The sequence below is a fragment of the Elgaria multicarinata genome, chromosome 7 (assembly GCF_023053635.1).
Source record: "Elgaria multicarinata webbii isolate HBS135686 ecotype San Diego chromosome 7, rElgMul1.1.pri, whole genome shotgun sequence".
NCBI classification, from domain to species: Eukaryota; Metazoa; Chordata; class Lepidosauria; order Squamata; family Anguidae; genus Elgaria; species Elgaria multicarinata.
The window spans coordinates 13,125,612-13,148,990 of NC_086177.1; the positions used below are offsets into that span (position 1 = coordinate 13,125,612).

At 41.3% G+C, this 23,379-nt stretch overlaps 1 protein-coding gene across 2 annotated transcripts in view; it reads right to left on the reverse strand.

The window, feature by feature from the left end:
• The window catches only part of GABBR2 (gamma-aminobutyric acid type B receptor subunit 2), a 353,790-nt gene that overhangs the window by 158,733 nt on the left and 171,678 nt on the right, over window positions 1–23,379 (reverse strand). For both annotated transcript variants that reach the window (XM_063130215.1, XM_063130214.1), the window contains exon 8: window positions 1,151–1,211. In XM_063130215.1, the coding sequence (XP_062986285.1) occupies window positions 1,151–1,211 (61 nt within the window). The remainder of the gene's footprint in view (window positions 1–1,150; window positions 1,212–23,379) is intronic.

The following is a 23,379-nucleotide window of genomic DNA, read 5'->3' on the forward strand; positions in this document are numbered from 1 at the left end:
TTAAAGAGATGCTTTTGACTGACATGTAAAAATATTACTGTGGTTTTAATATTTACTCTGTTCTAAATTGTGTTGAAAATATGCTGGGCAAGTAATATACCCATATTGAAAATAAATCAATAAATTCACTTTTGTTTAATAGTTGTAACTGATCTTACATTTTCTTCTATATCCCAATAAAAGAAACTATACTGAGGTATTGGCAACATACAAATGTAATGCATTGAGCGGTTAAATGTATTAATCGAAAGACAAATGATTAAGGCTGCAATCTTACAACCATTTATCTGGAAGTAAGTACCACTGACCTCAGTGGTACTTCCTTTTGAGCAGACATGCATAGGTGTGTGCTGTAAATCAACTAAAGATGATTTATTCAATTGAGTGCTCTAATTATTTGATAATGAGGTTAAAAAAACTTCAGCACTAAATAATGTATACTACCCTTCAAACATGCAGTGAGAATATAAGAAGAAAGGTAAGTCAGAAATCCAAATTCTATCAACTGTTTCTTTCAAGCAACGCTGCTCAACATGAAAGACATTAGAAAGTTGCCTGATCAAGTATGCAGTATGATAACCTTCTCTGCAAAGAAAGGATTATGCTGTATATTTGCTTTTTCTGAGTGTACTCCCTTACTAGAATTAATCCAAGTCATTGTAGTGCTGCAGTTCCTCATCAATACAAAGCTTGACGTTCCAAAATATTTTTTTCTTTTTTAAAAGGAAAGTTTAAAAAATCTCATTAGAAAAGCTGTTCTAAATTTGTAAATGCTAAATCTGTCTCACTTTTCAGCAGGATAAGAGATTAGCACACAGTATTTTATTCTTTAATACTTTTTTCTATATACTTCTCCAATTCTGTACGTTAGATCACATATATGATTGCATTTATATTTTTAACCAAAGACCTAACACTAAGAGTTTCACACAAATGCATTTTCCTCCATCAACAAAAAGAAAGCCCATTATTTCTGGGCATTCTGCCATATTTTATTGCCACATATTCAAATAATTTCCTTTCAAGTTACAGCACAATGTGAAGCAGCTATTAGGGCAAATGAATCAGCAATCCACATGCTTGGGCTGTCATTTACAACAACAACAACAGCAACAACAACGTAAAGAATAAATGAATATTCATCACCTACCTTGGAACTGTGTAAATTTGATGGTCCCCATCCTCTCTCCATTTCTGAACATAACTTGACCCTAAACAAAGTAAATAGATACCTTATAATAAGGTTTATGATTACGTTATAAAGCTACAGTTTAATGTAAATGAGACTATCTAATATGAACTGTTCTCATTGATTAAAAATATACTTGGAAATCAGAGACCTTAATACACTAAGTGAGTTACAAGTTCAGAACCCATTCTCAGGGCCGGTGCTACCATAGAGGCCACTCAGGCGGCTGCCTAGAGCGCCAAGCTAAGAGGGGCGCCGGGCACAGCGCAGCACTCACATGCGTTGGCTCTGAGCCGGCCTGGGCCGAGGATTCAGATGGGCCTGGGCGGGCGAGATGGCGCTCCGCGCCCGCCAAGCCGAAGCAAAGCCAGGGACGCTGGGGTGGGGCGGTTCCACGTTCGGACTTACGGAACACGCCCGGAAAAAAGAGAGAGAGAGAGAGAGAGAGAGAGAGAGAGAGAGAGAGAGAGAGAGAGAGAGAGAGAGAAAATGTATGGGTGAATGGGGTGCATGGGGTCTTTGAGTGAATGCATGTGTTCATGTGTGTGTTTGTTTGGAGTGAGTGATGCTGAGTGTGTGTGTGTGTGTGCGCGCGTGCGCGTGAGTATGAGTTGGGGATGATTTGGAGGTGATATTCCTATTAAATAATGCATTTTAGACCCATAAACGTTCCTTTCCAATTTGTTTGCTATAATTGGCATGACGTATTTCTTGCACTTTAAAATAAATTTAGCAGTTTCAAGTTTTGTGCTTCTTATTTTTTCTGGGAGACGTAAGTTCTTAAAAATCAAAGTTGGCATTTTTTTGTGGGGGGTGGGTGGGGTTGCCTAGGGCGCAAAATAGTCTGGCACCGGCCCTGCCCATTCTATAGTATAAACTAATAGTTGTTCTGTGTAAGGGAGTGCTTAGAGCAAATATGTGATGGATATATGTACAACTGCTGACAAAGACAATCAGTCACTTTATAGCTATGCAAAGCCAAGTCTGTAAAAAAATAACTTTCTCCAAATTGCAGAAATCAGTGAATCCTGGTCCTTTGGCAGGCTAAGTGAATCCTGGTCCTCTGGCAGGCTAAGTGCCTGCATTAGAGGAGTAGAAAGTAAGTAAATTCGACATATAGCCAACAGAGTTGAAATACACACATAAGCATGGATCTTAACTTTACTTCTGTGAACAAAACAGAGTTAATATTCATGGATTGGGCCTTTCAAGCCTGCCCTTTCCCCTGTATCGACTTGTGCCCCCCTGAAATTCTACTCTTGAAACAGGTCTGGGCCCTACCATTAGGCAGAATGGTTCAGCAACCTCAGGCAACAGATGCGGGGGTAGAGGCAGGAAGCAGCAGTGAAGTGTTGGATAACACACCTTCATATTCCACACAGCTTGCCACACACCCCTCTAAGCTAGCCTGCTACCCTCAAGTGCAGTGAAGGATGCTATCCCCTCAGCAGTGTTGGTAAAATTTAGCTGCTAGTCTTATTCTTCACAACAAAATGACTTAGACCAATTTTAGAAAATAAAAGGTATTCTATTCCTATGATAATTTTCCCCTTAAAAATCAATGTTCATAGCAAAGCTCACAGCAAATAAATTAGAAGCTGGTGGAGAGTGGATTTTGTCAAATTAACTGGTTTATAATATTCCCGTGATGATACTTAACATTTCTGTAGTACTTTCAAGCAAGCCTTATCTACTTGCAATCTTTACAACAGCCAGTAAGTCACTATTACTTTCTGCCATGTTACAGATGCAGAGGAGACAGGGGCTGAAAAAGCGGCTTGTCTAAGGTCACCTAGTGAGCTCATAGCAGAGGTAAGATTCAAACCAGGAACTTCCTGATTCATAGCACAGCCACTATGCTACACCAGGTCTTTGGCAGGTTTCTTACACAAAGCCCTTACCAAATGCAAAAGCAGTAACAACTACTTTTGAAAGATGACATTCCAGAAAGGTCCTTTTACCTTTCCCTGGAGTAGTTTTGATGTCATTCCCTTTTCTCATTGTAATCAACACATTTCTCTTGGGTAATATTGAACTAAACGTTGTCTTCTGCACTTTGGCAATGACACTACTGTCGGTCAGAGCAGAAGCCCTGTAAATGCAGTTCATTTATTCATTTTAAAATGGTATCCCACTTATATTTCAGGCGCAATCAAGACAAGAACTGGAGGCTCCTTGATCTATATCCTACGGAGAGAAGGCTGAAATACTTGATCTATCTATCTATCTATTTAAAAACATTTATAGCTGACCTTATCTCTGAAAGATCTTCAGTATCTCACAACAAGTAAACAATTTAACGATTAAAAACATTGTTTTGTAATATAAAACACAAAAGCAGCAGCAGAAAGACACAATACACAGCAATCCAAAAAATCCAAAATATTTTGGAGTAAAAATAACGTTACAATTGTCAACTGAAGGCCATCTGTGATGTTTTGCTGTTTAATGCCTGTTTTGTAATGTAAGTATTTGTACTGTTTTAATAATGTTTGTGGTTTAAAGATGTATTTGTTGTATGTACAGCTGGAACAAGGTTGTTGAGTAGTTAATTCTAGTGGGAGGGAGAGTGAGTGACCAGGATGTGAGAGTGAATGCTGATTGGCTGGTGGTTCAAAGGTTAGGATTGGTAGTTAGCAGAGAGTGGAAGCAGTTAATACAGAAGCAGTTAGTGAGAAGTGTGTGAAGAGTGAGCGGAGATGGGTTTGGGGTCTGTCAGAGAGAGGATCTAGATTTAGTGTAGGAACAACATGTTTTATTAATTGGGGGAACAAAGTGAAGAGAGGAGAGATAGTGTAATCTAGAGGGTAGAGTAGGCAGGGTTGCATATGGAACTGTACTGGATCAAATAAACTTGTATCTGATGAAACCATTTTGATCTTTAACTGCATAACCTGACTTGTTGTTAATAAATATTCTTTTTGTTTCATACTGGAGTGTTTTGCGAGGTACCTGAGGTAGGGTACAGGATTCAATGGTGGCAGTGGAAGGGAAGGTGTGAGTATGGGGTGCTGGGCTGGGCTGCTGTGAAGCCAGACAAGGGTGGTGAGTCACAGAGACAGTGAGTAGTACTCTGATACTCATTCCATTCCTGGGATCTTTGATTTATAGCGAAGAATAAAGGAGGACTAGAGGGGACGGCATCACATCATCCTAAAAAGGAAGGTTGTTACTTCCTGAAGGTTGTTACTGAGGGAGGAAGTTTTAGAACCTAGGTGTGGCCACTGAAAAGGCCCTCCCCTTAGTCCCAACTAAATGCAGCTCTGGGGTTGTTGTGGCTTAGAAAAGAACCTCCGAAGCTAATCTCAGAAAGCAAGTAAGTTTGTATGGAAGAAGGCAGTCCTTTAAATATCCTGGTCCTAAACCATTCAGGGTTTTAATAATAATAATAATAATAATAATAATAATAATAATAATAATATATTTATTTATTTATTTCTTACCCGCCTCTCCCTTTGGATAGAGGCAGGGAACAACATTAGAAAGGTCATCAATTTTAAAGGTCATCACCAGAACTTTGAATTGTACCCAAATAATAAACTGGAAATCAGTGCAGCTTTTCAACAAGGGAGTCACACACTCCCTGTACACATCATCTGTTAACATTCAGGCTCCTGCATTCTGGACCAATTATAGTTTCTGGATACTCTTTAAAGGTAGCCCTATGTAGAGTACATTACACAATTTATTATTATTATTATTATTTATTTATATAGCACCATCAATGTACATGGTGTACATCAATGTACAATGCAGCTAAGGCATGTGTCACCCTGACCAGATCTGCATTATCCAGGAATGGGTTAGGCTGGCACACCAGCTTCAGCTGTGTAAAGGCCTCAACAGAGAACTGAGCATCCAAGGTCAAGGCTGAGTCCAGAAAAACACCCAAACTACAAGCCTATGTTTTCAAGGGGAGTGCTATCCTATTCAACACAGGGTTGACCACAATTCCTGGATCAGTAATACTGACCAAGAGCATCCCTGTCTTGTCTGGATTCAGTTTAAATATGCCCATATCCAGTCCATTATTATCGCCATGCAACACTTCAGGATCTCAGCAGCATCCCTGGAACAACATGGAAAGGAGAGATAGAGATGGATGTCATCCACATATTGGTGACACCAAACACCTAACCATGAATGATCTCTCATAACTGTCTCATGTAGCATTGGGAACAAGATAGAACACTAAAGGACACCATAGACCCAATGGTCAAAGTGTTGAGCAGATATCCCCCAGCACCACCTTCTGAGATTGGCCTTCCAGGAAGGACTGAAGCCACTGTAACACCATGCCCCCAAGTCCCATCCATGCAAGATAGTTCAGAAGGATACCATGGTAGATGGTACTGAAAGCCATTTAGGCTTCCAGCAGAATCAACAGGGATGCATTCCACCCCCATCCAGTTCCTGGGATAGGTCATACACCAAGGTGACCAAGACTATCTTGGTCCCAAAAATGTACCTAAAGCAGGATTGAAATGGATCTAGATAATCAATTTCATCTACAAAAAGAGAAACATGGAACTGAAAAACTACTATGTGCTCAAGCACCTTGCCCAAGAATAGAATATTCTGTAATGTTTGGGGTTCCTAAGCATAAACAAAACACTCCAGACACAGACTCAACTAAGTCCCCTGAAGTAACACAAACTAAATATACACATACCATTACAAGAGACAGCCCAGAAATTCTCCAGTACAGTAGGACCAAGTGAGTGTTTTTTCAATAATGATCATACCACAGCCTTTTCAGACATACAGGAACTACCCCTTCCTGGAATCAGGCATGTACCATTCCTAGCAAATACTTGACCAAGGGGGAATCTGCACGTCATACCGAGACCACTTCTAAGCGACCCCAGTTCGACGTGAAAGCGATTGTGTAACTTGCCTTTGGAAGAGCCAAGGAAGAGACGTCCTTGCCGCCGCCACCCACAGACCTCCTCGCCGACTGGCGAGGAGAGCTTGACTGAAGAAGGCGGGGGGGAGAGCTTCTTCCGCTCTCCCCCCCGCCTTCTTCCCCCGAGCTCTCCGTCCCAGCCAGCGAGGAGGTCTGTGGGCGGCGGCGAGGACGTCTCTTCCTCAGCTCTTCCAAAGGCAAGTTACACGATCGCTTTCACGTCGCAATGGGGTCGCTTAGAAGCGGTCTCGGTACGACGTGCGGATTCCCCCGTCTATATCTGGCCAGTCTTATTAGCCAGGATGGACAAGGGTTGAGTACACATGTAGTTAGTTTCACCTATCCAAAAACCCTCTCCACATCTTCAAGCTGTACAAACAGGAATATCTCAAATTTAACTGAACAAGCAGATCCCAAATGTACATCTACTGATATAGTTCTAACTGTAACAACTTAGCTGGAATGGATATGAGCAACTTTATCTGCAAAATGCCTCACAAATTGATCACACCAGGCTACTGAACAGTCCACCCTATAAATCAAGATGTAAAGGACCTCTAAACTTGGGACACCTCAGCTGGCCTTTTTTTAGTGGATGCAAAGAAGGGAAACCAAGACTTCTTTGCTGCCATCACCGCCACACAATAGACATTAATATGAACTCTAACCTGTGGTCTATCTTATTCTTCACAATTTTTCTGCCTCAGTCACTCTAGTTGTTTTCTCTGCCATTTAACTGCTGGCAGATCTTCAGATCATTAATGAGCTAACTCAGGCTGCTCAAGAGCAGTGGTGTCAACTGTCTGCACTATTTCCTCATTCCAAAGGTCAACCAGTGCTTCAACAGGATTGCCATCTTGTATGACAGGATCCATCACAAAACCATTCAGATTCATTAGCCTCCTGGGGCAGAGACCATCCTAACAGGTTATTCACCTCTGTAAAAGTCAAAAGGTTCAGATGCCACTGAACTGAAATCCGGCCAGGTAGTGATCTGTCCATGACTAAGGAACTATATCAATTTTCCCCACTCGCAGATCACTGCTCATCTGGTCCAGCAGAGAAATACAGGCCCAAAGTGTGTCTAGCTGAATATGTGGGGCCAGAAATTACCTGGCACAGGCCCATGGTTGCTATGAACTCCTGAGCTGTTCGTCACATAAACTTTTAGGATGTCATGCCAGTTGATGCAGTGGACAGTTGCACAGAGGGAGTCATAACTTTATGGCCAGGTCTACATATTGAACAAAACAAGGGGTTAGAGCCCCAAGGCAGCAGTGGGCTGCAGCAGTTCAGGGTATAGGTGGAGCATTCAAAGGTGTTTTTTAATGTCATTCACTCTAAAAAAAATTCTCCCTAAAAGCTGAAAACTATGGCTGAGTTTGCTTGTTTGTTTGTTTATTTATTTATTTATTACATTTTTATACTGCCCAATAGCTGAAGCTCTCTGGGCGGTTCACAAGAATTAAAACCATAATAAAACAACCAACAGGTTAAAAGCACTAATGCAAAATACAGTATAAAAAGCACAACCAGGATAAAACCATGCAGCAAAATTGATATAAGATTAAAATACAGAGTTAGAACAGTGAAATTTAAATTTAAGTTAAAATTAAGTGTTAAAATACTGAGAGAATAAAAAGGTCCTCAGCTGGCGACGAAAAGAATACAGTGTAGGCGCCAGGCGGACCTCTCTGGGGAGCGCCTTCCACAACCGGGGTGCCACAGTGGAGAAAGTCCTCCTCCTAGTAGCCACCTGCCTCACTTCCTTTGGCAGGGGCTCACGGAGAAGGGCCCCTGTGGATGATCTTAAGGTCCAGGCAGGTACATATGGGAGGAGGCGTTCCTTCAAATAACCTGGCCCCAAACCGTTTAGGGCTTTAAATGTCAATACTAGCACTTTGAATTGGCCCGGACCTGGACTGGCAGCCAATGAAGTTGTAAAAGGACTGGCATAATGTGAGTTCGGACAACATGCTAAGCAACGGGTGTGTGGGTGTGGGTGTGGGTGTGTGTAATAGGAGAGACATAGAAATCAACCATTGTTTAGCGTGTCGTCGGAACTCAGCCTATGATATTACAGAGAAAGGTTCTAATTCAGCACTTTTCCTACTGTACTTTCTACTTGAAATGGTGTGTTGTTGTTTTTTTTAAAAAAGCATTCAAAATGTTATCCCCACCTGCCATCTGAATAGTACAATCTATTCTGTAACCTTAGGACTCTATAGCCCTAGTCAATCGTTCTCCAGATGTAGCTTCTAAGTATGGAGACTGGGACAGTGGGGTTGTGCTGTTGGGCCACCCCATGTGTTGGTATTGAAGTCTGCATTGGGAGAACCCTGTACAATCAAGGTCCTAATGGTGTGGAGGGCAGGATCTACACTACTGGTTTATAATGGTTTTGACAACTGTTCAAGCCCAGGACACATTACATATACAGTTTTCAAACCGTTTTTAAAGTGTTGTATTCTGCTTAGTGCAGATCTGGCCCAGGTCTACATAAGCAGGTGGCTAATGCAGATGTCCATGCTGTGTGGTCCTGCTGCCCCCTTCTCAATGTACAGAATCTACGCATAGAAAGCAGCTATATGGGGCATATGTAATTCTGCCTCATGCGTAGACTAAGGTGGTCGAATTCTGGACTATACTGCCTCAGACTTCACATTAAAACAAACAACCTTTAGTCTCCTCCACATCAAAAGGTCCTTGTATCTTGTAAACTAAGCACATCAGAGAGATAGCTATGCCAAATCTTCTCCCCTCATGTGCTAGTTTACTGCATTCAGAGAATTTTAATGCAGGGAAGCATTCAAAAATAAAATCCCTCACCTTCAGGCTGAGGCACTACAGTTCAGAATTTTGGCCCTTTATTTACTGCCTCATTCTATAAAATGTACAGATTGGCTCTTAGTAGGTTCATATTGTTATCTTTTTATCTATGCTCTCTTTTTATTTATTTCCTTTTTATTTATCTCCACACCAGTCAAAAAAGAAGCAGCCTTTAGCTTTTGCATTATATTTCTGAAACGTAGAAAATTCCAAAATATAACTAATGAGATATTTCTTCTGTTCTACATATCTCAATGTAGAAAACTATAAGGAAAAAAGAGTGATTTTTCCAGCTCTGACTTCAGTGAATATTTATAATGCTTGTTATTATGCAGCAACAATCTGACAATATTCAACTCCAGACAGAGCCACTGTAGTAAGATGTTCAAAGATATTTTTTCTGCACTTTGTACTCATATTCATAAAGATAATTCATAATGGTACAACATTTAATGCAAATAATTGCTGCACAAATTAGATCACATTTCATCTCCATTTTCCAAATGAACCAAAAGGAGCCACAGAAGAATGTGTGGTATGTCTAAAGAACACTAATAGAAACTCTGTGTGCTCTTATTAATGATGACTAATCAAAATGTATTTAATTAAGTGAACATGAGACACCTGCGATGCTAAAGACATTATTTGCACATAAAATATTTAAGACTGAGAACATCTATATGGATGAGATACCCAATTAAAATCTGTATATTAATTTAAGATGAGCAAAAATCAATTCTTCTAGGGCAGTGGTTCACAAAAGTGTGAAGCAATTCTACAGAAGTAAGGTGAAATGTATTGTGGCATTCTTGCCTTCTCCTAGTGAGAATTCCCCAGCAGGAACCACCTTATTTCTCACACACTGGATTGCACTGCCACTAGGACCTTTAAGGCTAAGGCCCAACCCTTTTTATCATGTCCTCGAGCTTTAAGGACGCACAGACTTCATTCTATAACCTTGTAACTTTCCCTTTATTACCTCCCTCTTTCACAGCCAAGAGCAGAATATGTAGAGTTTATAAACAAAAACGCTTTATTAATTACAGTAACATATTGTACAACAATAAACAAGTGACTCTTAATGGTTCTCTCAATATATATTCCCTCATACCTGGGAGGTTGTGGGCTCTCCCACACTAGAGGCAGCTGGACAAGCATCTGTCAGGGATGCTTTAGGGTGGATTCCTGCATTGAGCAGGGGGTTGGTCTCGAAGGCCTTGTAGGCCCCTTCCAGCTCTGCTATTCTATGATTCTATGATTAATACTCTAAAAAACACTCTCAAAGACAATCATCACAGACCTCCCTCTCTCTATCTCAGTCCTAAAATTCTCATAAATCGTAACTCTGAACTTAGCCCTCATTCCTAGTACTTTTCTGACTCACACAGCACAACTTAAAATATAGCACCCCCTTCACTCACTCAGCCAATCATCCCCCATATGCAAATCCACAATTCCTCCAGCTACTCATTACCCTCTCACCCCAGAGATACTCACCATAAAACAGAGAGATATAACAGGAATACATAACTATAACCATAAATTCATTATATATAGAAATGTAATATCACATGCACCCTCAGGGCCATTCCTGTGCATCCTGAGACTGGGCCCAAAGTCAAAACACCAACCAATGTCCCCAGTCTGCAAACAAATCTGCAAAGTGGGGGCAAACTGAAGACCAACCACATTGGGCACACCGGCTACCTGAGCTTCGGCTGTGGGGCGGTATATAAATGTAATAAACTAAATAAATAAATAAATAAATATTGCCTATTTCCAGTTGCCAATTGAGGTAGAACTCAATGTTACCAAGTACACAAGGCCCTATGTAACAACGAGGACAGTTTACCTGTATCCTAAAGTTATGCTGTGGGCTTCCAAACCCTGGCTCTACTTCAGTTGCTGGCAGGAACAGGATAATACACTGCATAAGGATGCCAGAACGTATGGCAGTTCCTATATTTCTTGTAATCTCGTGGAGACATATGTAGGTGATTTTTGTTTTGTTTTTACTGTTTCTCCCCTCCACCATCCCTTTTTTTGTTGCTCTTGAGTTCCTCAGAAAAGGACCTTACATAGGCTAATAGCAAAGTAGGTACCTTAATAGACGGAATTTGGGAGATTCAGTTCATCATGCAGGCGTAGGAAACGTTACACTCTTATTCCTAATTCTGTGAGCTACTGTCTCAGTGCAGCAACTCAGCATGGATCAGACCGAAAGCACTCGAGAAGCCATTAAGCAATTATGGGCTGATACATCTCCTGTTGTTTGCTCTCAGTTTTTAGCAAACAGAAGACTGGTGACACCTTAAGAATGAGGATGCATTCCCATGTTAATAGTTAATGTATCTGAGTTAATCAGTATTGATGGACCATTAATTTATATAATCCTCTTCTGAATCCATTTATGCTACTGCCCTTGCAAAAGAATAACATGTGGTTAATTGGATGAAAAAGTATTTCTGTGTCAGTTTTAACTCTATTAACTTGAATGGGCGTCTGAATTTCTTCTAATTTGAGGAACAATAAATAACATTTTCCTATCTACATTTTCCTTCACCATAGATGTAGTTCTATAATGCCCCCATCACCTTCTTTCAAAGCTAATGAATGCAAATTGCAGCTATGCAGCCATAAAGGAGTATGTTGTCATTTGTCTGAGTATTTATCTCTGTATGTGCTTCCTATTCCCAAAAATATCAGTGAGAGCAGAAATATATATGGGATTCTTAACCCTGGGTGTTTACCTCATATCACCAATGCCACAGCAGCAGGCATTTGCTGAGGTCACTCAGTGGGCAGAAAGATGTTACTAGGAAGCTCAGTAACAATGGCTTTTTCATGTGACATCTGTGACAAAATCACCTGTTTCTTAAGCGAACCTATTTTCTTATATTAATATGAATGTATTAAATTTTTCAGAAACTATTATTCAAGTAAGAAGGGATTGACTGTGGGCAGGAGGGGGCTTGTGTGTGATTGGCTGGTTCTCCCTCTCCCATAATACTAGAACCCGGGCTCATCACATGAAGTTGATTGGTGGGAGATTCAGGATAAATATAAGGAAATACTTCTTCATGTAGTGCATAGTTAAACTATGGAATTCACTACCATAAGATGTAATGATGGCCACCAATTTGGATGGCTTTAAAGGGGGGTTGGATAAATTCCTGGAGAAGGCTATCAATGGCTACTGGCGCTGATGGTTATGTGCAGGCTCCAGTATCAGAGGCAATAAACCTGTGTGCACCAGTTGCTGGGGAACATGGGTGGGAGGGTACTGTTGCACCATGACCTGCTTTGCTGATCCCTGGTCGACAGCTGTGTGAACAGTGCACAGCCTCTGTTCACTCTGTGTGAACAGAGTGCTGGACTAGATGGACCCTTGGTCCGATCCAGCATCAGGGCACTTCTTACGTTCTTCTGAGTGATTTCACAGGAAGTGTTGGCTGTTTTGACAGTTAGTTTTGTGAGGAGATAGAGTTTGGAGTTTAGCGATGCATCATCTTAGCTTTGAGGGAGGGTTTAGAGGGGTAGTGAGGCTATTTATTAATCATCTGTATAGATAATAACATCTATAGCACTGAAACAACATCCTGTAAATAATAAACTTTTGTTTTGTGTTATTGAGTTAAATCTATGTGCCAGCTTGGTCTTTGTTTATGCTACCGCATACATTAGCACTAAATAGCCAGCACCCGCTTTTCCAAACTAGAAAATAGAAGATTAGCTAAGTCATAGTGTAGAGCTGATTTGTCCCACACCATGGGCTTATTATCCTAGATATGAAGGGATAATAGGGTAAAGTCTGGGTAAAGGAGGGGTGAACATCACAACAACATTCTAGCACAGGGGTGCACAATTTTTTTGACAATGATAACCACATTAAATACCCCCCTGTTCACATTTCAGTTAGTTCATTTACTTGACATTTTACTCCTTGCAAGTTCATGTGCCCCTTTTTCTCTGTGCCTCATTTTCTCTTCCACAAGTTCAATCTCCGCTTCCTTTCGAAAAGTATGCTCCAAGAGCAGTGGCATCGCCGGCTCTCAGAATATTTACAGACGTATTTAGAAAGCGGGAGTGACAGAGCCCTCTGAGACAAGCTGCAAGAGTGCCTCCTAAAAGACGATCTCGCAGCCTGATTCAGAGGACTCTATCACTCCTGCTTCCTCTCAGAAGTTCAAAGAGATGTCTCAGTAAGCCTGATTGGCAGTGGAAAGGGGGGGCAGGATAGTGATTGACAGTGGGAGAGAGGTTAAAAAAGTGAGAGAGGCAGCAGAACAGGGCCACAGTAGGAGTTGGGGCAACGGGGCAACATTCTCTTCATTGTCTTGACAGCAGTGGATGCAGAGCAATGGATTGCTCGACAGCAGCAAAATTATAAAAACATATTAAATTAAATCCCCGGCTGGAATTGGCAGCAGTAAAGGGCAAGGGAGTGGCAATTGGCAGCGTGGGGAGACTAAAAATGAAAGAAGAGCTGCTCAGTGGTGGCAAATGGAAAAAACTCATGGTGGAAGGGGTGGTCTCAGGGTGTCATGCCCCTCCCCACAAAAGGACCTGGGGGGCTCATGTAGGCTGTGGGATGTGCATCTCCGGTCTAGCAACTTAGCTAAAGTATATATTTTGTTCTGTAAGGCTGTGTAGATAACCTTAGATAAAAGGAAATGCCTTCCTGACCTCCCTAGTCACCACCCTAGTCAAGTCACCACCCTAGTCAAGTACCCACAAGGTAACCTAGTAATTGTCCAATCTAAAGCCCTGCCTGGAAATACAGCCCAGTCTTGAGTGTTTTCATCACTTTACCTACCTTTGCATAACTCAAGCCTTGAGAGGCACCAAGCTCACACAACAATCAGAGGTCTTCAGAACCCTCATGGTAACTTTTGTTCTAGGGACCACCTCTATATTGCCCAAATTCAACCACAGAAGTTAGAAGGGTTCTATTCATTCTAGAAACCAAGGTATTGAATATTTTGCACGTCGCCAGATCAATTGCACTCAAAGTTCAGTCTCCAGCTCAGGCACACATTGATCTCCATCAGATGAGTGCTTTATTGCATGCTCATTGCTGGGCATTCACAGATGTTCGCGGGTCCCTCTCACGATGTCGTCTGCCTCCCACGCACCTCCTGCCCCTCCTAGCCATCTTTGCATGACAAAAAAACCACACTCCAGTAAGTCCGACTTATTTTTAAAGACAGAAGTAGCTACTATCTCCTGCTGTGTGCAGGAGAAGCAGCGGAATCAAAACGACCCACTGAATCAGCCATGTGCAAGTTGTTTACTTCCTCTTTCAAAAGAGGAAGTAACGAGGGACAAATGCACAGACGGAGAAGCGACGGTAAGTAAATGTGATTTTCCCCTGTGTGATGACACTCGTTGTGTTCTTTGTACTCTATATCTACTCTATATCTAGCTCAAGTTACAGGAAGCCAGATTCCGGCTGGACATCAGGAAAAACTTCCTGTTAGAGTAGTATGGCAATGGAACCAGTTACCTAGGGAGGTTGTGGGCTCCCCCACACTAGGAGCATTCAAGAGGCAGCTGGACAACCATCTGTCAAGGATGCTTTAAGGTGGATTCCTGCACTGAGCAAGGAGTTGGACTCGATGGCCTTATAGGCCCCTTCCAACTCTACTATTCTATGATTCTATGATCTATCCTGAAGATGTTCTACTTCTTTTTTAATAACCGCTCCAGCCAACTCTCTTTGAATCAAATACATGTATGCATAGGGATGTTTATATACACATGTGATCGAAGACAAGGAGGTAGCTTTTGTACACATTTCTCCTAATGTATGCATTGGTAGAAATGCATTAAAATGAATGTATTGGGAGAAATGCATACAAAAAAGTGTATGAATTTTCATGGAGAATTTTAATCAAAAAATTCTCTACAGATGTGGAAATGACATATAACGAACTTGTGCTTCAAAAAGGCTGAAAGTAGTAAAAACTGAAACAGAAAGATTCAACCAACCATACATCTCAAAAGGCATGGAAAAGGTATGTATAAGATCAACTAAAACAGTCATGGCGTTGGTGCCCCTTCTCTAGAGGAAAAGCCAAAGCTTTTCAGTTTAAGAAAGGAAAAAAAAAAGAAAATGGGAAATGGCAGCTGTGGGGGGAAAAGAAAATGTTCTCCCTATATCATAATACTAGAACTTGGGGTTGCCCAGTGGAGATAACTGACAGGTTCAGGACTGACAAAAGCAACTATTCCTTCATGCAACTCATAATTAACCTGCAATTCACTGTTACAGTTGTGGTGCTGGCTTTAAAAAAAAAAAGATAGCTCTTTAAAAGTGTTAGACAAATTCATGGAGGATAGGTCTATTCCCGACTATTAGCCAAAATAGCTAAATGGAACTTTCACATACAGTATCAGTGTACTGCTGAACACCATATGCTGTGAACAAACAACAGGGGATTGTGATCACCACCCTCATGCCTTGCTTGCAGGCTTCCGGAGGCATCTGGGCAGCAACTGTTGAAAACAGAATGCTGAGAGATAGATCAATCTGCGTCTGATCCACCAAGGCAATTCTTATATTCCTGTACCCGTGGGGAACTGAAAGAAAGAGATTTGCCCAAGGACAATCCACAGCCAAAGTCCAGTCCTTCCTGAGCCGCACTAGAGCTCATCATATCCTCTGCCCTTCCAGCCCTGTCTCCCAATTCCCCAGTCTACCTCCTCATAGTGTTAAATGAAGAAACTAAAACCAACTGCATTACCAAACAAATGTTGCTTCGTCCAGTTTTTATCTGGTTTGTTCTCTCAAGACTCCTGAGATGTAGGTCACTATGTTATCACCATACACAGACAAGGGAATGAAGCTGACAAAAAGATATTTGCTTCAGGCCTGACAGAGTCCACGGCAATTTAAAAAAAAAAAAAAACCTAAAGGGTGAGCCAGATAGTAGATGGAGACATGAAGGGTGAGTGGGATGGAAAAGCTAAAGAAATGGATGAAGGCCACAGATGGTAAGAAAACATAGGGTGGTGTGTTATGGAAAGGGTAGGTGGTGGGTAGATGTGGAGCACAGAAGAGAAGGGGCAGAAAGCGGGGGAAAGGACAAAGCACAAACACAGAAAAGGAGTAATAAAGTGGAGATGCCAAGGAGGCTTTAAAAGACACTGGAAAAATACTCTGGGAGAAAGGGGGACAAGTGCAGATAAGAGACTTTGGGCTCATCTACACCAAGCAGGATATAGCACTATGAAAGTGGTATGAAAGCAGTATAAAAAGGCAGGAGCCACACCAGGCAGGATATAGCAGTATGAAAGCGGTATATGGTATGTGTCAATGGGCTCCAACAGTTGTCAGTGCACTTCAATACCACTATAAAGCAGTAATACCACTATAAAGCAGTAATTTATATACCGGTATGAAAGCGGTTTTTATACCACTTTCATAGTGCAATATCCTGCTTGGTGTAGATGACCCCTATGAGAGGCTGAAAGGCAAGCAGGGAACAGAATATCCAGGATGAAAAACAGATTTATTGGCATACAAGCCTTAAGCACGTGTACACACACCTTCCCTACTCTGACAAAAAAAGTGTGCATGAACAGTTTTACATTGATGGTTATTACTGCCATGATTACCCCTCTTGGCAACACTGAATTGACATTTATGGCCTAACCCTTCCTCAAAATCTCAGCTTGCCCTACCAACAGATGGATTAATTCAGAAAATACAGACACCGATCTTATTAGAGTATAAAAGCTTTGTTATTGCACATTTTGTCTGATCTTTTCAATGCAATGCACATATGTTTTTGCAGTAAGTAGGGTGGTTAAAACATCATGCATATGTTTAATGGACATTATTTGACAATAAATTGGATGATACCATGCTCCAAATGTTATATACTCGGAAATCTATTGAGATTATTAACCTTCTGTAGAGTTGTTTTGTTTATCTTTACTCTGGTCTTGGACCCCAGAAAGTAAGTGTTTAGCTTGTGTAGAACCTAGTGCTGAGCATAAATTGGTGTTCCCTTCAAGCAACCTTTCAGCAGGTTATGACAATTAATTAAATCCTGATTTCTTCAAGGTCTGGAGCTGAGAGATTAGTTCAGCTTTCTTGCTATGAGTTGAATCACAGAAGGGTTTCCTACCCACTCACCTTCAATTTCAGTGACTCAGCAGTGAAGGAAACATCTTAGCACACCCTCTGCAAGCAGATACTTCTCTTCTCCCATTGCTAGAATCTCAAAAGAGCAGATGGGCATGGCATATAGGGCTGACACACTTCTTCCTTTTATATACCAAAAGTTTTGATCAAGACAAAGAGAGAGGTTTATTTAGAAAAGGAATGTTTTGTGGAATGGTGGTTTTCTTTTCTATGACATGGAGCCAATCTACGCTGGCATTTTATCTCTGTACTGGAACATCTGGCTCACTAATGTAGCACATGATGCACTCCCCAAACTATTGTCTAATGCTATTTCTCCCTCAATATTCTGGATTTTTTTTTCTTTTCTTTTTTTTACTAGTGATTGAACTTTCCATGCGCTATTGAGTTATATGTGTTCCTCCTGTCTACTGTATTTTAACTCTGACAGGTGGCAGTAGATTCAGAGCTATAGAACCTCTTTTACAACATTTCCCCCCAAACTTCTCATCTGATCTCAAGCAGGGGTAAGGGATTTGCAGGCAAGAAATCTATGGGTTATTTCAATTTCCTCTCCTTCTACAACCAGGGTGGTTGATTAGCCATTATAATTGTTTGTTTGTTTTGGCAGCTATTTTTCAATGCACAGCTACTTAGCTGCGAATAACCATACAATTTTTATTCTGCATAGTTAAACAAGTCCACATGCAGTTACACATTTAAAAAATGCAATCAGAAATGGCAGCATGACCTCCCACTTCTCCCACAGTTACATAATGTGGCTTGTGGCATGTGTCTGCACTATAAAAACAAATGATAAAGCACACATTACTTTTCAAACTCCTCCTACTTCTACAATTATAATAGTGTGCATTTCTATGTGGCAAATGGTCATGTTATAAACACAGTGGATACTGTGCTCTGTTCATTAATGTCTGCCCACAGAGCAGCAATTCCATTTGAAAAATATACTTCCACAGTGGTGCCTCAGAAACAAAAAAGGCTCCAGTGTAGATTCTACCATCATCTTCCTCATCCTTCATTCCAAACATTGTTTTCTGGGTGGTGAGTATAACCTAGGGTGACCATATGAAAAGGAGGACAGGGCTCCTGTATCTTTAACAGTTGCATAGAAAAGGGAATTTCAGCAGGTGTCATTTGTATATATGGAGAACCTGGTGAAATTCCCTCTTTATCACAACAGTTAAAGCTGCAGGAGCTATACTAGAGTGACCAGATTTAAAAGAGGGCAGGGCACCTGCAGCTTTAACTGTTGTGATGAAGAGGGAATTTTACCAGGTGCTGCATGCATACAAATGACACCTGCTGAAATTCCCTTTTCTATGCAACTGTTAAAGATACAGGAGCCCTGTCCTCCTTTCCATATGGTCACCCTAGACCACCACAAAATATAAAGAGGAACCTTTCATTAACACTCTCTTAATGATTCAGATGACTTGGGTTGAGTAATCTTTTATTGTCTGTTTTGTTTAATCCATATGTCTTATACAGAAAACATTTCATATTGTCCATTATTAGCTGTGACAGCTAAATGAAATCTCCATGTTCATAAATAGTATAATTCTGAGCACCACATGCTGGGGATGAACAAGGGGAAGCCACCACATTTTGTGATCTGCAAGTGAGTTTCCAGAGGCATCTGTTTGGCTGATGTTAGAAAGAGAATTCTGGATGACTTAGACCATCCAATCCAGTAAAGCAATTCTTATGTTCTTGAGATGTTTGACCCAGAGTTCACTGGAGTCAATGAGAATTTAACTGATTTACTTTATCAATGTATTATCACATTAACTACTATAAATACATTAACTGCATTGTTTGTGATTTAATGGACCTTATTGCCGCCTCCTCCTCCTCCTTCTTCTCTGATCCGGGAGCTGAGGATCTAGCCTGAACAAAGGGCACTAAACACAATCATATTTATTGCAGCACCCTAGAATTATTATTGTGCCATTTCTCAACAAGGGATGGGTTCTGATGCTAGCTGAATAGAGGTTTGCATGTGTTGTGTTCTTGAGAAAGCACTGTGGCAGCCAGCAGGATAGAGTCAATATAAGTAAGAGGTTTTATTATTGTAGTGCTTGCCTCCATTTGTCAGCCCTGTTTCTGACTGTTAAAATCAAGGAAGAACTATAACCCAAGTAATGTAATATGCCCCATGCACTCTAATACTACGCAATTAGAGCTGCAGTGTTTCCTGGTATGTCTCTTGCTGAAGTGAAAGGCATATCACAAGCTGGATTTACAGCTGCGACAAGGCCCCAAGGCTGTGGCATGCCTCAACTGGGGTGTGTGTATGTGTGGCATGCCTTTCATATCATTGAAGCACACACTGAAATGTTTACAGTCCCTTGCATTTTGTATGAACAGTCCCACGCACAAAAGAATGCTGCTAGGTGTTTTTTGGTTTTTTGGTAAAAAAAAATCAAATCAAGAGACTGTGCATTCTGCAGAAACTCTTGCTAAATAACCAGAAACACTGCTGATTACAAAAAAAATTGAGTAAACTATAACTATAAATGTGCTACTTTTCTTCCCTAGTGCTATAAGTAGTCAGTAATTCAATCAGGGCAGTCCTTCAATGTGATGTCTTCCTGCCTGGAATGTGTTACTCCTAAATTGACCACTTGGATGAGTAATTGGCAACATTTGGAGATACATCTCTACAATTTCCTCCTCTCCTGCTAGCACGATTCAGTTGCTGAATGGGCATTATGGTGTTATACTTGCAAGCCAAGAACAAATAAGAAGTGCAGAGGCGCCGCTGCTGCCTTCAACTAGCCCCTCAGCAGATCAGTATCTAACTGTTTCACTTAATACCCCCCACCCCAAATCTAATTATTCCAAACTGAAAATAAAATGCTGTGGCATTTAACCCTATGTAATAATTAGTCTGTATATTAGATTCCAACCGACGTGCCTCTGTTCAGGTTGCACACTTGGGGAGATGCCTGAATCAGTGATTCCTCTCAATTTCCCTGTAACATTCATTAGAGTAAATGAGACCTGCACATTCTAAGCATGAGCAGATTTGACTCAAAAGTCTAGTCTGCTGATTGTCCAAGTTAGGGGTTGGCCTTGCTGTTGCTCAGATGATGGAATAATAATAATAATAATAATAATAATAATAATAATAATAATAATAATAATTCTTACCCACCTCTCCATTTTGATCGAGGCGGGGAACAACAGTAAATATAAAATACATAAAACTGAAATAAAACATAATATAAATTGTTTAAAAAATCCTAAAAACATTCTAAAAACATCTTAAAATTCCACTGGATAGGCCTGCCGGAAGAGATCAGCCTTTCTTGAATGCTGATAGACTGTTAAGTTGACATGTCTCCTCCGGCAGGCCATTCCACAGTCTGGGAGCAGCAGAAGAGAAGGTCCTCTGGGTAATACTTGTCAGCCTAATTTTGACTGACTGAAGTAAATTCTTCCCAGAGGACCTGAGTGTGCGGGGCGGATTGTACGGGAGAAGGCGATCCCGCAGGTTGCCTGGACCCAAACCATGACAATTGCACAATGGTGGGGTATCAATCCATGTTCTGTTCCTTCCTAGGCATTAATGTGGGAATACGCACTGCTGCACCTGCCTAACTCTTAGTACATCTGGGTGCCTGTGAAACCTCCATATGCGCTTCGTGGGGGCAGGATTGTGCCCAGTTCTTCTCAAATGATGCCACTGTGGCAAGAGCATGTTCCACAGCAAACGCTCTTTTCTCAGGAGGCAAGGCAGAAAGAATTTGAGAGTGTAAGAGAAACTAAAAAAGGTGTGATGTTGCAAGAAGACACCAAGAATTTAAAGAGAAAGAACCGCCCAGAGAGCTCCGGCTATTTGTGAACCGCCCAGAGAGCTCCGGCTATTGGGCGGTATAGAAATGTAATAAATAAATAAAATAAATAAATAAAGAATTAAGAATATGTGGTGGGGCCAGAGAACCTGGTGCAGAAGAGGGGGGCAAAGTCCACTTACAGGTTGAAAGAACTAGGCTCATAAAGAGCTGGAAATGACTCTCAGAAGATGTAAGAGTGGAATTGTGAACACTCAAAACCAAACTGTGAGGGTCAGCCAGAACGAGAAACTCCCATTAGGATATGACACATATTTTATTTATTTATTTATTTATTTATTTATTTATTTATTTATTTATTTATTTATGCATTTATATCCCACCTTTTTTCCTCCAAGGAACCCAAGGCAGCGTACATAATCCTCCTCTCCATTTTATTCTCACAACAACAACCCTGTGAGATAGGTTGGGCTGAGAGTCTGTGACTGGCCCAAAGTCACCCAGTGGGTTTCCATGGCCAAGTGAGGACTAAACTAGAGCTAAATACCACAGAATGAGGCAGCAGAGTATTGAAGTAGAAACTAGCACAGCAGGGAGAAGATCAGGAAGATCCCTCTCTGATATGCCAATTTTCTACTTGCAGGGAGTGCTTTAAAAAAAGAAATACTGATGAGGGTTCATTCAAAATATTATTCCTAGCCTGTAATCTGAAGTGGCGCAGTCCATCCTAACACCGTAGGACCTTAATACTTCATTCTGCTACATGCATAGACTTGCCCTTAGGGTCATCTATACCATTCTTAATGGACCAGCTCGTTTTTAAAATCATATTAATACAGTTGCTTTATACCTTGTAAAAATAGGGAGAGTGCCTTCTCATGCAGCACGTATACTGGATGCCTTGACTACATTTTCTGAGCTGGGAAGGAAAATATGACTCATTATTTTAAAGCCGTTGAGAGAGATAAATTGAAAATAGTCTGGGAAATAATCTGAAACTGGCCCTACCATTGGTTGGAGAATTTTGACACGGCTGGAGCAGAGGAAGAGAATAATAAAATCTATATTTTTACTTCAATGTGGTCCATCCACAGCCTCCTAAAGTCAAATGGCCCTAACACGCACCACTGGAAATTCCCTATTTCCCGAGCCTATTCGCCCATGATGTTTCCCATTTTCATAGAATCCACAATTTCCTACATAATGCAGAGCAGACCTTTTACAATGTAACACAGTTCTCACTGTGGTGTATCTGGGCTATGCTACCTCAGTCTGCATGTGAGGGTAACATGACTGAACATTTCTCCTTATAACAAAAACAACAAATCACTACATAGAAAACTAGCATCTCAGAGGGAAAGGTTCAGCTAGAAGTCTTGTCCTTGACATGCATGTTAACATATGCACAGACGGATATGCAGTCATATGAGTCCGTACCTGCAGACTGAAGTTAAATAGCACAGACACAGGGTTTTATCCAACAGTGGCTATCTACCAATGGAAAAGAAACCACTAGCAGAATGTATTTCCCTTAACCTTGAAAGACCCTGTACATCCGCCTAATCTGCTCTGAAGGATTGGGAGAGCCTCCAGAGCTTATCTGAGGGGCACACAGGGAGCTACAGCAGAGAGGAACGCAAGGGGAAGTCCTGTTGAAATGTGCAAATGTCTCTTTGTGCAACCTTGGATTTAACCCATAGGTTTAACAGCTCTGAGAGAACTAGGCCTGAGATCTAACGATTACTCATGTTCCAACTGTCATCAGGCCCCCAAATATGCTGTTCAAATGACTAATAACCTCACCATGGAGAATATTTGGCCTATTCCGGTTTGAAATTTGTCTAGTTCCAACAGTAGATCTCATCATGCCTTAGTTTGCTATACTAAAGAGACAGCTCATCCCTATGTAGTTAATTATAGATGATTAATCAAGACACTGCTTTTCCTTCCCTTGGTAATCTAAACGGACAGCTTTCCTTGGAATGGAGAAGAACCTGTACAAGAATACTAAGTGAGCAGCGTTTGTAAAAAGCTATGGCAAGATTAATCAAATGATGATGCAACTGCAACATCAATTCACGAGTAGAGGATCACTTTTCCCATCACTATTCACCATGTTCCAACTCTACTATCTATAACTGCCCAAAGCTTCCTGCTCCTTCAAATGGCATTTCTCCTTTGCTGACCCCAGTGCTCTCTTCCAGAACATTTATTTGGTGCAATTTCTCTCTCTTCCTTCAATTGACTCCTCAAAACCCACCTCTTCCATGAAGCCTCTTACTTGGGGCAGATCCACACACAGGCTTCGGGACGCCCTGAAGGCGCTTTAGGGCGCCCCGAAATCGATGATGTAGACCCTACCTTAATCGTTCCAAGAAGAGGTGGAGGATTAGGAGGAGGAGGAGGCCCCGCATCGCCCCTCGCGGGGACGGGATGAAGAGTTGCCGCGCCCGGCGGCTTCGCCGAGGAATCAGCTCCCGCCCACCTACTCGCTGGCCTCCTT